This window comes from Garra rufa, chromosome 3 (genome assembly GCF_049309525.1).
Source record: "Garra rufa chromosome 3, GarRuf1.0, whole genome shotgun sequence".
Taxonomy (NCBI): domain Eukaryota; kingdom Metazoa; phylum Chordata; class Actinopteri; order Cypriniformes; family Cyprinidae; genus Garra; species Garra rufa.
In genome coordinates, this window is record NC_133363.1 from 32,691,994 (window position 1) to 32,710,154 (window position 18,161).

At 35.9% G+C, this 18,161-nt stretch overlaps 1 protein-coding gene across 2 annotated transcripts in view; it reads left to right on the forward strand.

Moving 5' to 3' along the window:
• Positions 1–17,939, forward strand: part of serinc4 (serine incorporator 4) — a 29,393-nt gene extending 11,454 nt beyond the window's left edge. For both annotated transcript variants that reach the window (XM_073835939.1, XM_073835938.1), the window contains exons 2-12: positions 318–485; positions 707–885; positions 2,162–2,241; positions 6,041–6,134; positions 6,546–6,757; positions 6,863–6,958; positions 11,549–11,675; positions 11,750–11,822; positions 13,402–13,441; positions 13,556–13,703; positions 16,622–17,939. In XM_073835939.1, coding sequence (XP_073692040.1) covers positions 318–485; positions 707–885; positions 2,162–2,241; positions 6,041–6,134; positions 6,546–6,757; positions 6,863–6,958; positions 11,549–11,675; positions 11,750–11,822; positions 13,402–13,441; positions 13,556–13,703; positions 16,622–16,832 — 1,428 coding nt within the window. In that variant the 3' untranslated portion in view covers positions 16,833–17,939. The remainder of the gene's footprint in view (positions 1–317; positions 486–706; positions 886–2,161; positions 2,242–6,040; positions 6,135–6,545; positions 6,758–6,862; positions 6,959–11,548; positions 11,676–11,749; positions 11,823–13,401; positions 13,442–13,555; positions 13,704–16,621) is intronic.
• Positions 17,940–18,161: the final 222 nt, after the last annotated feature.

Genomic DNA, 18,161 nt, shown 5'->3' on the forward strand with positions numbered 1-18,161 from the left:
TTTATTTTGTACTGCAATATTTGATTCAGGATATTTGATTCAAGCACAATGTTAAACATTTCTGAAAGATTTGTCATTATAACACGTGCCGTTATCATTCCAAATCCTGTATGTGCTCATAAAAAATGGATTGTTAATCTGTAAAGTCAGTGGAACGCAGGTTTCAGCCCAATCTATGCTTCTGGGTTTAGCTAAGGATAAAAGATGCTTGGACCCCATCTAGGCAACCAGCCCTGATCCATCCGAAAAAATCCAGATGCTTTGAGTGATCTCGATTAATCCCAAACTCTGTCTGGTCTGCTTTTTTTTCCCACCAGATATGCTGCTGCTGTGGCCCGGCACCATGCTCCCTGTGCTGCTCCTTCTGTCCGCCCGTCAAATCATCAACCAGCACGCGGATCATGTACACGTTATTCCACATCCTGGCCTGCACTGTCTCATGCCTCATGCTGTCTAAGACCGTGTCAGAGGCAGTGAGGGAGAATGTAAGTTGTTTACAAGTCGCACAGGCTCCAGTGGTCCTAACCTACTTTTTTTGTTCACTGTACCGGCGGTGCTGTAGACACCCCAAACTCTACTTCATTTGTAGTCTCATCCAATCAAATCTTGGCTAAGCTGCTTGGCAGGACACACAGATACACATGCCAACAGTCTGTACCCTACAGAAATGCTGTGGCACGCAATAACAGACGTCACTCTTTCTCAGGTGCCTTTCTTTAATGTGGTGTGTGATGAGGCTCATGGTGGAGGAGACTGTCAGATGCTGGTGGGCTACTCTGCCGTCTACAGGGTGTGTTTCGGCACAGCTTGTTTCTACTTGATGATGGCCATCTTCCTCATTGATGTGAAGTCTAGCCAGGATTTCCGAGCCCTCATTCATAACGGGTCAGTGTCATTATTCCCTAAAAAGGTTCTTTATTGGCATCTATGGTTCCATGAAGAACCTTCCATGGAACCTTTTCATTGCAAAAATCTTTATATTATTAACAGTTCTTCTATGAAGTTGCTGAGAAAAGTTCTTAAAGGATTAGTTCACTTTCATAACAACAGTGCACAGATAATGTACTCACCCCCTTGTCATCCAAGACGTTCATGTCTTTCTTTCCTCAGTCGTAAAGAAATAGTTTTTTTTTTTTTTGAGGAAAACATTTCAGGATTTCTCTCTTTATAATGGATATGGATGGCGCCCCGAAGTTTGAACTTACGAAATGCAGTTTAAATGCACTTTAAATGCAGCTTTAAAAGGCTCTAAACTATCCCAGCCGAGGAGGAAGGGTCTTATCTAGCGAAACGATAGGTTATTTTCGAAACAAAATGACAATTTATATACTTTTTAATCTCAAATGCTCGTCTTGTCTCATCTCTGCGCAGCACATTCAAAGTGTGTGTGATTCGGGTAAATACAGTTAGGGTATGTCTAAAAACTCCCATCTCATTTTCTTACCTAACTTCAAAATCGCCTTAGATCGCTGCAAAAGTACCGACATAGTGTTTACAAAGTGAACATACAATGAAACTCAAACGCCCTTAACAAAAAAAAGGTAAAAACCGCATTGTAGGACGAATTTGACATTGAAGACATAAACGAGATGGGAGTTTTTAGACGTACCCTAACTGTATTTACCCGAATCACACACACTTTGAATGTGCCTCGCAGAGATGAGACAAGACGAGCATTTGAGGTTAAAAAGTATATAAATTGTCAATTTGTTTCGAAAATAACCGATCGTTTCGCTAGATAAGACCCTTCCTCCTCGGCTGGGATAGTTTAGAGCCTTTTGAAGCAGCATTTAAAGTGCATTTAAAGTGCATTTCGGAAGTTCAAACTTCGGGGCTCCATCCATATCCATTATAAAGAGAGAAATCCTGAAATGTTTTCCTCAAAAAAACATAATTTCTTTACGACTGAGGAAAGAAAGACATGAACATCTTGGATGACAAGGGGGTGAGTACATTATCTGTGCATTGTTGTTATGAAAATGAACTAATCCTTTAAGAGATTGAACATTATATGGACAGGGGTCAACCTTTGGAGTTGCCTGTAGGACCAACCCCAACACTGTTGTACTATAAAAATAAAAGACAAGTTTCTTCATCTATTTACCAGGTTTGTTTAATATAAGTAAGCTAACACACACTTATTCTCCTCATCCTCACTTAGGTTCTGGTTTCTGAAGTTCATCACTATGCTTGGAATGATTGCTGCTGCCTTCTTTATTCCCACTGAATCCTTTTTGCATGGTAAGACGATCATCTCTGAAGGCTTATATTTCTGATAAATACTATATGGGTCATTCTACAGAATTGGTCCAAACTGCTGTCCCACAATCAAAAACCTAATTTAAAAAGCATTTAAGTATTCAAATCTTAGACGTTTACTAAGATCCTTTCATTATCTATTGAAACTCACAATAATATTTAAAACATCAGTAAGCTTAATATATATCCAATCATCATTTGGCGGGTAATTGCAATTGGGAGGTGGCTGTCCTGAACCCTAATCCCTACATTTTAACTTTTTTTGAAACTAATTTTTGCATTTTATTGAATTGTTGCTTTTAAAAATGTCTTTTTTGGTTTTGTTAAAGAAAAGGGAAGTTCAAAATAATATTTATTTTATATATTTCTTCGCAAATTATTTAACTTTATATATAAAAAAAATGTGTCCCACATTTTCATGTCACAACTGAAACAGTGTATTTTTAGTCTATTGGCTGAGACTGATTTTAACTTCACCTGATCAGGAAATATTCATGTGTCACTCTTTCTCATAGCCACATGGCGAGTAGATAGACCATACCATTTTGAGGTAAATGTGTTCAAAAGTCTAAAACATGTGTGTAACTTTAAAGAACGTCACTACCGAACTATTTTTCTATAATTAAACACACTTTTTGGGGGGAATTATTCCATAACATTTAGTTTTATATGCGTACAGCAGTTCAGAAGTGTGCTAGTTAACCATGTGCTGATTAGAATATTTGAGCTAGGTTCAAAAGTATATGAAATTGTCACTACCGAAACATTTAGTGGTGTTTTGTTAGTGACATCTTTTTTTTGTTTGTTTGTTTTTTGCTATCGCATTAAATTGTCACTACTGTAACAGTCACGACCAAAACATGTCATCATTGTTTCAGTAGTGACAAAAGGGAACACATAATACATAAACAAAATTTAAGTACAATCATACAAATTTTTTGTATGTTTTAGTAACGTTGTGGGTTAAAATTCTGTAATGTGGTCGCTACCAAAGCATTACTGTCACTACCAAAACATGGGATGTTTTGTCAAAAAATAAAGTAAACTGAATTATCAACTAAGATGTTATGATAGCATTTAGTTCTTAACTTTGTATAAGGCAAAAAGATCATACTGATTTCAAAGAACAATTGGATTCAAAATACAATAATTCTCATAAATCACACCTAAAATATTGATGAAATTGTGATTGTTATTGATATATGTTATTGAACTTATTAATAAGATAGAAAAATATATATAATTTAAAAGGAAGATGTAAGCAAAATCTTAATAGGTCAATGTAACACTTTTATTAAATTATATATTACTGTGTTTCGGTAGTGACAAATCTGGGGAGAGGACAAATATTCCAAAACTTTCTGAAAATATAATATGAGAATTAAATGCACATTTACTAGAAATGTGCACCTTGGATTTGCATATATACAAAATTTGTGGAAAATGTCTGACTTTGAACAACTTCTGTATAATGGCCCATAGGAATGCACCAATATCAAAATGCAGATTAATACCAATAAATCCAATAATAACAACACTATTGTTCAAAAGTGTGGAGTCAGTATTATTATTATCAATTTATTTTATTTTTATTTTTTTGACACAATAATGCATTATCGTGCATGATCAAAAGTGAGCAAAAGTATTTATAAAAATGCAGAATATTTTCATTTCAAATAAATGCTGTTCTATTCAAAGAATCTAAAAAATATCTTAGGTTATATACAAATATTAAAGGGATAGTTCACCCAAAAATGAAGATTTGATGTTTATCTGTTTATCCCGAGGGCATCCAAGATGTTGGTGATTTTGTTTCTTCAGCAGAACACAAACGAAGATTTTTACCTCAAACTGTTGCAGTCTGTTAGTCATATAATGTTAGTGGATGGGTACCATCCACCAGTAAAAAAAAAAAAAACATGCACAGACAAATCCAAACGACACCCTGCGGCTCGTGACGATACATTGATGTCCTAAGACACGAAACGATCAGTTTTTGTGAGAAACTGAACAGTATTTATATCATTTTCTACCTTTGATACACAGCAATGTCAATCTGTCCTGAGCACGAGGTGTGCATCCGGCTCATTACATGTGTACGCCCTCTGGCGTAGTATACGCAGACGCCGTAAGGGGAAATGGTGAACAGTCAATAGTCCCAGATGAGTTTGCGCAAACAAACGTAATCTTTTAGCTTTAAATCGGTTTAAACAATCAGGATAAGCAAGTAATTACCATTTTGAATAGCCGCTATACCCACAATCTCTGTCCACTGTGTAAACAATTAATGTCGTATACAAGCGACAGATCGCTTCCGGTGTTTGCGTATACTACGCCAGAGCGCGCACACATGTAAAAAGCCAGATGCTGAGCTCGCGCTCAGGACAGATGGACATTGCTGTGTATCAGAGGTAAAAATGATAGAAATACTGTTCAGTTTCTCACAAAAAACAATCGTTCGTGTCTTAGGACATCAATGTATCGTCACGAGTCGCAGGGTGTAATTTGGATTTGTCTGTGCATGTTTTTTTTTTACTTTTAAAGGTTTGGTGCCCATCCACTGCCATTAAATCACTAAGGCTGCAGTAACAGTTTGAGGTACTGAAGAAACAAAGTCACCTCTATCTTGGATGCCCTGAGGGTAAGCAGATAAACATAAAATTTTCATTTTTGGGCTGAAAGCTGAAAATTTAGCTTTCACATGAATAAATTGCATTTAAATAAACTTCCATTTAAATAATATTTGACAATATTACTGTATTTGTAAATTAATACATAAAATAAATAAGCCTTAATTAAAAAACAAAACCTCACCTCTATCTTGGATGCCCTGAGGCTAAGCAGATAAACATAAAATTTTAATTTTTGGGCTGAAAGCTGAAAATTTAGATTTCACATGAATAAATTGCATTTAAATAAACTGCCATTTAAATAATATTTGACAATATTACTGTATTTGTAAATTAATACATAAAATAAATAAGCCTTAATTAAAAAACAAAACCTTACCAACCCAAACTTTTGAACGATGGTGCATGTTATGGGCAATTGTATAATTAAGCCATGATTAATTAAAATTCTACTGTGTATAATAATAATGATATTAATAAAAAAAACACACACACAAAAATAAATCACTTGAAACACTTAATGAAATTAGATATCACAACATTAAAATGTACAGTATGAAAAATGGATATTCATTTTGAGATTTGCTAAATATTGCATTTATCAGTGTAATTAAATTACAGTCACAGCTTTAAAGATGAACTTTAAATGAGTGTTACATGATGGCAAATATAATCAAACTTTAATAATAGTGGAAATGAGAATGCACAATTAAATATTCATGTATCAGTAGTGCATCTCTATACTGATAGAGGAAAGGAAGTGTTGATCAAGCATAGTGACTGTAGTGAATAGCCTGCATCTTAAGTGATTATAAGCTTAATGTGATTATATTACAGGCTCATGGCTCTGGTGAGTCTCTGACCAACCTGGATAAAGTGAATTGCACTTCTTATTTAAATTCACCAGGTGGCACTATAGACACACTGAACATTTCACATTAGTGCATAAAGTGGGGATTCACTCAGTGGGCCTCATTTATGAAAGAACCTGAACACATTTGTTTGAAAATCATATAGAATTTGTGTGTAAACTAATACATTTAATGTACAAAGTTCATCATGATTGATAAATAAAGCCCAGTGTTCCATAAATCTCAGTTGACTGGATTTCCCTGTCTTATTTTAATTTATTTTCTCCTCTCTCCATTTAGCCTGGCATTATGTTGGAGTAGTGGGAGGCTTTTCTTTTATCCTCATCCAACTCATTCTCATCACTGCTTTCGCTCATACCTGGAATAAAAATTGGTGAGTGAAGAAAAGGGTACAAAGGGTGCAGGTACATCCTCCTGAGACAAACTTGTGCTTACTCACAACAACTACTGTAAGAAGACACCCATTATACTAGACATCTGGTTCATGTCTGAGTCACATCTTGCTCTGGAATGATAAAATATCACCCTCCACAGTTTTAGAGTTTTAGATAATCTCTGTCCTTCACTCCCTTCCTGTTCTCGCTCTGGTATCTCACTTATTCATATATACACACATACAAACACGCATTCTCCCTGTTTTCCCCCTGACATCCAGATGTCTGTGAAGTCTATCTCAAGCCATTTTGCAGCAGAAAGTCATCTTAACACAATGAAATTGTGAATTCTCATTTTCAGTTTAGAACGTGAGGCCTTAACGCGTCTCTGCCTTGTTTGTCATTCCCAGGTTAACCGGTGCAGCTGAGAATAAGAGGTGGTATGTGGCAGTCATGTGTGCTACCCTCTTTTTCTACACTATCGCAACCATGGCCTTCACATTCATGTACAAATACTATACTCACCCAGCGGGATGCCACCTGAATAAAGCCCTGCTATGGACTAACCTGGGCCTCTGCACCATCATGTCTTTTATTGCGGTCACTCCCTGTGTGCAGCAAAGTTAGTGCTGATTTTTTAATGTTTCTGTTCTCTCACCAAAAGAATAGTTTAAATCAAGTATGACTAGTCATTTAAGCTGACATTTAGTTTTGCTGTCCCTCTCAGAGCAGCCCCGCTCAGGACTCCTGCAGGCTTCCATCATTTGCTGCTATGTCATGTACCTGACCTTCTCTGCTCTATCCAGCCGCCCACCAGAGAAGGGTAAGTAGGAAAGATTGCTTGTCATATGCAGAACAGTTTCAGGCGAGATGCTACATGCAAAACCATTATTTTTTCACGCACTGCTAAATTTTAAGATTTTGTGCTATTTTGCTCTCATAACATGTCTTCGTCAGACTAGTGGAAAGAAAACATTTAAAATACACTATTTGCGTCAGTAGATTACATCTTTTAAGGACATTTTTCTCAAGTCAATTTAGTAGTGCTTATATATACCAGGCCTTCCTATTTTATTCCTATCATCTCTATTCTGAAGGTTTTTACAATAGATTTTTTAAAAATATAATTTTCCTGATATTTTTTCCCCCTAAAATGAGGTGATTTTTTGCTGGGTGTTGACAGTGATGAAAAGATATGTACAAAATCCCCTTTTTAAAAACCTTTTGCTCTATTGAGGTCAAAAGTTTACATACACCTTGCAGAATCTGCAAAATGTTAATTATTTTACCAAAATAAAAGGGATCATACAAAATGCATGTTATTTTTTATTTAGTACTGACCTGAATAAGATATTTCACATAAAGGATGTTTACATGCAGTCCACAAGGGAAAATAATAGATGAATTTATCAAAATGACCCTGTTCAAACGTTTACATGCAGTATGCTTAATTCTTACTGTGTTGTTACCTGAATGATCCACGGCTTTTTTTTTTAACTGATAGTTGTTTATGAGTTCCTTGTTTGTCCTAACAAGTTAAACAGTCTGCTGTTGTTTAAAAAAAAATCTCTCAGGTCCCACAATTTTTTGGTTTTCCAGCATTTTTGTGTATTTGAACCCTTTTCAACAATGACTGTATGATTTTGAGATCCTTCTTTTCACACTGAGGACAGCTGAGGGACTCATATGCAACTATTACAGAAGGCTCAAATGCTCACTGATGCTTCAAAAGGAAAAAAAAACAAAGCATTAAGAATTGGGGGGTGAAAACTTTGACTTGAAGAGATCAGGGTAAATTTAACTTATTTTGTCTACTGGGAAACTTTGTCTACTGGTACTTCTGTAGCTTCTGTAGCTTGTGAAGGGCAGTACTAAATGTAAAAATATGATATTTAGGCAAAATAAAAGTTTACACCCCTTAATGCATTGTTTTTCCTTCTGTAATAGTTGCATATGAGTTCCTCAGTTGTACACAGTGTGAAAAGATGGATCTCAAAGATCAGACAGTCATTGTTGGAAAGGGTTCAAATACACAACAATGCTAAAAAACGCAATTAGTGGAACCTGAAGGATTTTTTTTTTGAAGAACAGCAGGCAGTTGAAATGTTCAGAACAAACAAGAGACTCATGAACAACTATCACTAAACAAACAAACAAAACAAAACAAAAACAGCTGTGGATCATTCAGGTAACGTGTAAACTTTTGAATGGGGTCATTTTTATAAATTCAACTATTATTTTCTCTTGTGGACTATATGTAAATGTCTTTTATGTGAAATATCTTATTCAGGTCAGTACTAAATAAAAATATTTAGCATGCATTTTGTTTAAACCCTCTTTTTTTGGTAAAACAACTAACCTTTTGCAGATTCTGCGAGGTGTATGTAAACTTTTGACCTCAACTGTATATTAACAAAATGAAATATGAAATATTTTCAACTTAGATACATACTATATTTAGATTGCTGTTCTGGATTTCACATTTGCATATTTAAATAGGCTATAACATTTCAGAATTCTTGTTATACAAACCATTTTCTAAACGTGCCGTGATTAATCAACAGGAGTTTGCATGGTGATATCAGTTAGTTCATTTTTTACCCTAGTCACCTGTAAAGTTATCCACCTTATAGAGGGTTTGCACTTACGTCACGGTTTGATAAGTTACCTAGCCTAGAATCTAGACGCGCCCCTAGCGGCAGCAAATTACATTTGCTTCTAAGGTCAGTCTAGTTACTCTCAATTCACTTAAATTTCCGAAAAATCCAAGATGTACCGGGCCAATCACGAGTCGGTGGGCGGGCTTAACATGATGACGACTGACCTGCGACCATAAGTTCAGTCAGACATGAATTCCTGGTTCCGTGAATTAAGCGTGGAAAACTGAACAGTATTTATATTTTTTTTTACTTTTGATACACAGCCACGTCCATCTGTCCTGAGCAGGAGCTCGTTACATGTGAACGCGCTGTGGTGTAGAATACGCAAACACCGGAAGCGATCTGTGGCGTGTATACGACACTCATTGTTTACACAGCACAAGAGATTGTGGATATAGCGGCTATTCAAAATGGTAATTACTTGCGCTTGTCCTGGTTGTTCAAACCCATTTAAAGCTGAAAAAGATTACGTTTGCTTGCGCAAACTCATCCAGGACTTTTTTTTACATATTTCCCCTTTCGGTGTTTGCGTATACTACATCAAAGCGCGTTCACATGTGACGAGTCGAATCATAGATATGCTAAACTCGTGCTCATGACAGATGGACGTGGGTATGTATCAAAGGTAAAAAGAAAATTATATAAATACTGTTCATTTTCTTGCAAAAACCGATCGTTTCGTGTCTTAGGACATCAATGTATCGTCACGAGCCGCAGGGTGTAATTTGGATTTGTCTGTGCATGTTTTTGTTTACTTTTAAAGGTTTAGTGCCCATCTATGTCTATTATTTAGCTGACAGACTGCACAGTGCACTGATTTTTGTTAAAAATCTTCGTCGCTCTGACTACGTCACCTGACCGACTAAGTCTCTGATTGGTTGTAGCGCTATCCTATTGCGTGGAGAGGAGTTTGAAAGACAACCGTTTATCCCACCCCTCCGGTTGAGCCCTGTCTATGGAGAGTGCCCAGACCCTACATTTATGTGGGTCTGGCTTGCCAGGCTATAAGTTACCCATTTGCGTAGCCATATTGGCGATACTCAGATGTAAACAACAGCATTGATTGCATGGTAAATGTACAACAGGATACGCTGTTCTGCTAATTTATGCCAAGGACTTGGCAAGCAGGAAAGGGCGCGATATTTTGACAAACTAAAGCTAATAAAGATACGCACAAGCAGTATTAATTAAGATATTAGCCTAACATTTCACCTACCTGACCAGAAATGAAAAGAACAAACATGAATGTGTTCAAGATTCTTGCCCTGGAAATCCTGGTTCAGTTTGGCCAACCACAAACATCTTTGTTCCTCAGACACTTTTTACACTCTTCTTCTTGGTTTGTTATAACCATTGGTAGTCTATAGTACTCCAAATGTTTTTCCTGCTCCGACCATTTAGTACAGTTTCATTTAGTTTCATTTGGTTCAGTTGCATTGTTTGTTGTTTCAAAATATGAATAAATTCTACAAAAGTATAAAAACAACGCTTAAATAAAATGGATCGTAACATTGCTGATGGGTCTAGTAACACTGTTATCAGCGTTACCCATTTGCAAGATGATTAAACACTTAACCCAGATTATTCTGGAAGAAACTAATCCTGGATCTAGCATGTGTGAGCCTGTCTCTACCTGTCAACACAAAGCCAAGTAACTAACCAACCAGTCACAGTAATGGTGACAGGCGCTTGATGAGTGATTGGTGACCTGTTTGAATACTTTCCGCTCTTTATGAAACACTAAAATGCTTTATAGAGAGCAACGCAGAATCACAGACTGATCTGTTGTTTTGAGGTCACAGTGCAGCCTCCATGCGACCGGAGTAATTGAATTGATTTATCCCTGAGCAAAGTTAATCAAACTGGCTTTAATCACATAGTCATTAACAAAAAGTCATCAGTGGAGCCTGCAAAACTCTTCCTGGTTCGTCATCTCATCTCACACCATTTCATCCATTAGTGGTGAATTTCAGAGAAAATCGTAGCACGCTGCAAAGGTGATGAATGGTGCATGCTTAACGCACGACAGAGATGAATGAGATTTCCAGAAAGAAAAGCTTTGGTGACTGAGGTCATAGAAAAGCTCTCAAGCATGTAACACAGATGTAGCTGAGGGTGTTTCAGGTGGGTATTTGAAATACAGATGTTATACTGATGGTAAAGTTCAGAGGAGAAGAATTACAGCCGTTGCTGTAAAAGAATTGCAGATTCATTCTTGCATTTGGCAGGTTTTAAATTTAGTATGATTTACATGAGCTTTTGGCTCAACAAATGTGGTGTGATTAATATAGCAGTAGGCTATTGTAGCTTTTAGAGAAAGTTATTCAATTTGGTGAATGGCGCTGTTTGTATATGTGTGGTTGTGTCCTGTCTTGTACCCTAACTATCAGTGGCTTTATAGCCTTTGTTTGCTGCATGACTTCATAAAGGACTGAAGTGCACCCTGAGGCATGCTGGGAGTTTAATCCCATCTCAGAGGAATTCTCTCAGACACGTAACACACAGTATCCAAAGACCTCTAAAGCATCTCTAAACCTGGGAACAATGGGCTCAAGAATTCCTAAATGGAGCGTGTAAATGTGACACTAAATGTAATTAGTCATTTTCAAACAATTAATGCAACAGGAATTTGTAGGACGCAATTCTGAAACCCCCGAATGTTCCGTTTGTAGAAAACAAATTTGGAAACTTAATTCACATAAGGGCAAAATAAATGTCTGATGAATAACATCTGCTTTTGTGGGTTGTTTCAGTTGAGTATCAGGGGGTCAATATGACGGTGTGCTACCCTAAAGTCAGCAGGGATGAGATTCAAAATGAAGGCAATGCCGTGGCCATTATTGGGGCTGCAATCATGTACTGCTGTGTTCTCTTTGCATGGTGAGTAAAACAATATTGAGTTGTTAATAACTGGGATATTTATAAAAAGGCTAACTGCTGATTTTCTCTCTCAGCAATGAGGCTTCATACTTAGCTGAAGTCTTTGGACCTTTCTGGATGATAAAAGTTTACCGCTATGAGTTCCAGGTATGTGATTTTCTCAGAAAAGCATAGGTGATTTGAGCTTTTTAACTCTTAAAGGGACAGTCCCCCCAAAGAAAATGAAATTCTGTCATCATTTACTTATCCTCATGTCATTTCAAACTTGTATGGCTTTCTTTTTCTGCAGAACCCAAACAGTTTCAGTTTTCCATTTGACCTCCATTGCATTTTTTGTCCATATACAGTTGAAGTCGAAAGTTAAAATACACCTGGCAGAATCTGCAAAATTTTACCAAAAAAAGATGCATGTTATTTTTTTATTTAGTACTGACCTGAATAAGATAGCTTACATATAGTCCACAGGAGAAAATAATAGTAATGAACTTGTTCAAAAGTTTACATACACTTGATTCTTAATACTGTGTTTTTACTGAATGATCCACATGATCCATTTTTTGGATAGTTGTTCACGAGTCTCTTCTTTGTCCTGAACAGTTAAACTGCCTGCTGTTCTTCAGAAAAATATTTCAGGTCCAACAATTTCTGGCTTTTCAGCTTTTTTTGTGTATTTAAACCCTTTCCAACAATTACTATATGATTTTAAGATCCATTTTTTCATACTAAGGACAACTATTACAGAAGGTTCAAATAGCCACTGATGCTCCAGAAGGAAACACCATGCATTAAGAGCCAGGGGTGTGAAAACTTTTTGAATTTGACCAGGGTAAATGTAACTTATTTTGTCATCTGTGAAACATATAAGTATCTTCTGTAGCTTATGAAGGGCAGTACTAAATAATAAACAAAAAAGATATTTAGGCAAAATAAGAAAAATGTACACATCTTTATTCTGTTCAAAAGTTTTCACCCCTGGATCTTAATGCATCGTGTTTCCTTCTTGAGCATCAGCGAACGTTTGAACCTTCTGTAATAGTTGCATATGAGTCCCTCAGTTGTCCTCAGTGTGAAAAGATGGATCTCAAAATCATACAGTCATTGTTGGAAAGAGTTCAAATACACAAAAATGCTGAAAAACCAAAGAATTTGTGGGACCTACAGGACTTTTCTGAAGAACAGCAGGCAATTTAACTGGTCAGGACAAACAAGGGACTCATGAAAAACTATCACTAAACCAAAAAAAAACAATAGCTGTGGATCATTCAGGTAACACGACAGTATTAAGAATCAAGTGTATGTAAACTTTTGAACAGGGTCATTTTTATATAAATTCAACTATTATTTTCTCTTGTGGACTATATGTAAATGCCTTTATGTGAAAAATCGTATTCAGGTCAGTACTAAATAAAATCTAACATGAATTTTGTATGATCCCTCTTGTTTTTTGGTAAAATAATTAACATTTTGAAGATTTTGCAAGGTGTATGTAAACTTTTGACCTCAACTGTAACATAAGTCAGTGGGAACCAAAACTGTTAGAGTACCAACATTCTTCAAAGTATATTCTTTTATGTTCCACAGAGGAAGGAAACTCATACAAGTTTGGAACTACATGATGACAGAATTGTAATTTTTGGGTGAACTAACCTATTAAAATGACAGAAATGTACTTAAATTGTCTTTGAATCAATGTCCCTCACACTGTTTCACTCTCTGTCCTGAACAGAAAGCCTCATGTTGCTTCTGCTGCCCAGAGGCTGAAGATGGTGAGAAGAATATCACAAGTTCAATATCCATAGATTTTACAAACATATTAATGTCATTAAACACAACAGTGCACGATATAGAAGGTATTAACATCTTTGTTTCTGTCTTGTCAGAGGAAGAGTTTGTAATTGACGAGAACAAAGGCTGTCAGAAAGTCATCCACAGTGAGACCCAGCGGGTTGCCTACAGCTACTTTTTCTTCCACTTCGTTTTCTTTCTGGCTTCCCTCTACGTAATGATGACCCTCACTAATTGGTTCAGGTCAGTTGTTAAAGAACTCGTCTGAACTGTTCTAGAGATCAGAGTAGAAAGCCCTGGAACAACAGGAACACCCAAGAGTTTTCATATTTAGCCTTTTAAACTGTGAATAGAACCATCTGTAACACTTTATTTTAAGGATCGGTTCTCACTATTAACTAGTTGCTTATCAGCATGCATATTACTAGCATATTGGCTGTTTATTACCACTTATAAAGCACATATTAATGCCTTATTCTGCATGACCATATTTTAGAACCCTCAATCCTACCCATACCTAAACTTAACAACTATCTCACTATTGAAGTTTATTGAGGGAAAACTTTGAATTAATAGTGAATATGTGTTCCCTATTCTGAAGTGTTATCGAACCATGTGTACAAGCAGTTTTTAATTTTTTACCTACAAGCACGATTCAAAGTTTTTAAACAGTAAGATTTGTGACGTTTTTTTTTAAGAACTCTTTTCTGCTCATCAAGTCTGCATTTATTTGATCCAAAATACAGCCGTTTAACTAACAGTATTGTTTAACTATTTAAAATAACTGCTTTCTATTTGAATATATTTCAAAATGTAATTTATCCCTTTGATCAAAGCTACATTTTCAGCATTACTTCAGTCTTCAGTGTCACTTGATCCTTCAGAATTCATTCTAATGTGCTGATTTGCTGTTCATGAAACATTTATTACTATTATTATCAATATTTAAAAGAGTACATTTATCAGGATTCTTTGATAAATAGAAAGATCCAAAGATCAGCATTTATGTGAAACTAAAATATTTTGTAACATTATACACTATACCATTCAAAAGCTTGGAGTCGGTGTAATTTTTTTTTTTAGAAATTAATACTTTTATTTAGCAAGGATGCCTCAAATTGATCGAAAAGTGATGATAAAGACGTATAATGTTACAAAAGATTTCTATTTCAGATAAATGCTGTTCTTCTGAACTTTCTGCAGTTGCAATCGAAATTATTCAACCCCCTTGACATGCAAGACATTTTGTTCCAGATCATTTGTTTTTCTAAAAACAAATCTACAAAGGCATTAGGACACTATTAGATAAAGTATTTTAATACACATTTGAGTAATTCTGAGAACATAAATTGATAAATAATGAAAAAAAAAAATCAAATTGGCTCTAAACGTTCATGTTCAAAATTATTCAACCCCCAAAAGTAAAATTTGGTGCAGAATCTTTTATTATTTAAAACCACCAATAAACGCAGTTTGAAAGTGTTTAGAAGCGTTGATCACCTCTCTACTGCAATCTTGGACCATTCCTCGGCTGAAAAAGCTTTTAGATCACAGATAATCTTTGGTTTTCACTTTGCCACTGCTTTCTTCAAATTCAACCAAATATTTTCAATGAGAATTAAATCTGGAGACTGAACAGGCAACTCAAGAACATTCTGTGACTGATCCCTGAACCAAGCATAAGTAGATTTGGATGTTTACTGTGGGATGATTGTCCTGCAGGAAAGTCCACTGATCATCATCTTTGGTCTTTGCACCAAAGGCATCACAATTATTGTCAAAATGGCCTGATACTTCAAAAAATCCATGGTTTCCTTCATACGCTCATGTTTTCCACTTCATGCTACAGTAAAACAACCCCATAATTGGATCAGCCCACCTCCATGTTTGATCATGGAGATAGTGTTCTTCTGCTCATTAGTTTTCTCTTTTTTGCACCAGACAATTCGCTGATCTATACGTCCAAAAAGTTCTAGTTTGGCCACATCACTCCATAAAACATTCTTCCAGAACTCCACAGGTCTATCCAAATAAATTTTAGCATATTCAAGCTGACCTTTTTGTTCTTCTTGATCAAGAATGGTATTCGCCAAGATGCCCCAACATGAAAGCCATGCTTGTCCTATGTTCATCTTCTACTCTGGAATGAAATATCTTTCCTCCTTTCATCGGGTCATCTCGCAAGTCTTTGGCTGTACATTGCAGGTTTTTCTCAGTTGCTCTGATCAAACATTTTATGAAATTGTGCATTTTTGGTTCAACACCATCAAAGGTTTTCTGGCACAACACACTTTAAACTAAGGAATAAGGCTTTTAGTGTCTTAGAAATCTTCACGTTGCCTTTGACTTTCTAATACAATAAAACTATTTCTTCTCTATAGCTTTTGTGAAAGCTCTGTTGACTTTACCATATTTGCTACTCAACTTCAGCACATGCATGGGATAAATGTATAGATGTGTATCATCTCAAGCTGATTCAGTTTTTTTAATAGTTTCTAAAGGCTTAATTGTGTTTTAGGAGAATTTTGTTCCCTACCACAAAAATAAATGACTTAAAACGGCAATGTTGAATAGGGGTTGAATAATTATGACATAGCTGTGTTACTAAAAAAATCCTAGAACTCAAACACATTACATTATATATTGACATTGTCACTTTTAATATGCCAGTACACTGTTGTAGAGTGTCCTGAAACTTCAGACAAGCTTTTATTTGTAAAGTACTGCAGTCTCTGGGGGGTTGAATAATTTTGATTGCAACTGTATTCATCAAAGAAACCTGAAAAATTCTACTCAGCTGTTTTCAACATAATAATAATAATAAATGTTTTTTGAGCCGCAAATCAGAATATTAGATTGATTTCTGAAGGATCATGTGACTGGAGTAATGATACTAAAATTCAGCTTTGAAATCACAGGAATAAATGACATTTTAAAATATATTAAAATGAAACAGTTACTTTAAATTTTTTTTACTGTTTTTGCTGTACTTTGGATCAAATAAATGCAGGTTTGGTAAGCAGAAGAGAACATTTCTTACTGTTCAAAAACTTTTGGCATTTTCGTTGCCAAAATTATAGCGCTCACACAAATATACATGTACACTCAAAGTGTAGATGGCTCAAATCACAATTCTAATAATACCATTCTGTGTCCCCCAGTTATGAGACTGCTGTGCTGGAGACTACCTTCACCCATGGGAGTTACTCCACATTCTGGGTCAAGCTGTCGTCCTGCTGGGCATGTGTGGTTCTATATCTATGGCTTCTCCTGAGTCCTCTGTGCCACTGCCAGCCTGATCAAAAACGACCTCGTCGCGCCCGCATCAAGAGACGGGCCGCCTCTCACCGCCACGTTAGCGTCAGCGTGTGAATTACAGACTGAACAACAGTGTCAAAGACAGTGGGGATGGGTGCAGGTTACTGGGGATTTCCACCGCAAAGGAAATGGGTCACGGCGGATCTCTGAACGCAGAAGAGCAGACTTCAATTAAATGAACATTGATCCTCCAGACAATCCTGTTAGGATTAAAATCACCAGCACTATGAATGCAATTCAACATGGGAACAGAAAATATCAACCATGTTAAAACTGTACAAGCATACCTTTAAAGGATGTGCTACAATTGCCAAAAGGAATATGACAATGTTTTCCGGACAAGCTGGATGTCTGAACGTTTAGTGTTTTTTTTTTTTTTTTTCTAAAATGTAGAGTAATTTTTTATTTGCTTACAGCGTAGATATATGTGACCTTGAACCACAAAACCAGTCATAAGTAGCACAAGTATATTTGTAGCAATAACCAACAAAACATTGTATTGTTTAAAATGATACATTTTTCTTTTACGCCAAAAATCATTAGGATATTAAGTAAAGATCATGTTCCATGAAGATATTTTGTAAATCTCCTATCGTAAAAATATCAAAAATTATTTTTTGATTAGTAATATGCTTTGCTAAGAGCTTTATATGGACAACTTCAAAGGCGATTTTCTTAATATTTTAATTTTTTGCCCCCCTCATATTCCAGATTTTCAAATAATTGTATCTCGGCCAATTATTGTCTTATTCTAACAAACCACACATCAATGGAAAGCTTATTTTTATTTTTTAAATTAAAAAAATACTCTTATGACTGGTTTTGTGGTCCATGGTCATATAAGGAAACTACCTAAAATAGCCTTTTCCAATTTAATTTAAGCTTTTGTTACGTTTATGCATATTAAGTTAATAATTGTATGAGCAATGCTTTATTTCAGTGATCTGTGGCTTGTATGTACGCATGTATGTATATTTTCTCTGGGGGCTTGCCCCGCCCACTCTCTCAGCCAATCAGAGGCCACAGGGAGAAAAAGCTGTTATCTAGAGTATAATGACTTTAATAGCCCAGCCTGTTTAGCTCTAATTGCATGTTTATGTTAGAAAGGCACTGTCATAAAAGATAAGTTATTTTTGTAAATATATTTTTAACAAAACTCTATCCTAGAGTTTATGTGTGTTTTGTAGAAGGGCTGGACTGTAATTTAACAACCACATCAAGGTAATTGTATAATCTTAGATACTCCACTAATGATGAAAGGGAAAAACGGCTGCCAAATACAGCAGAAAAAAACTGTTCATTGGAAAAAGCGCTCCGCCATAGACAGTTTCATGTATATGCTGCTTATCTTGAATGCGTAAATGTATATGTGACTCATAAACA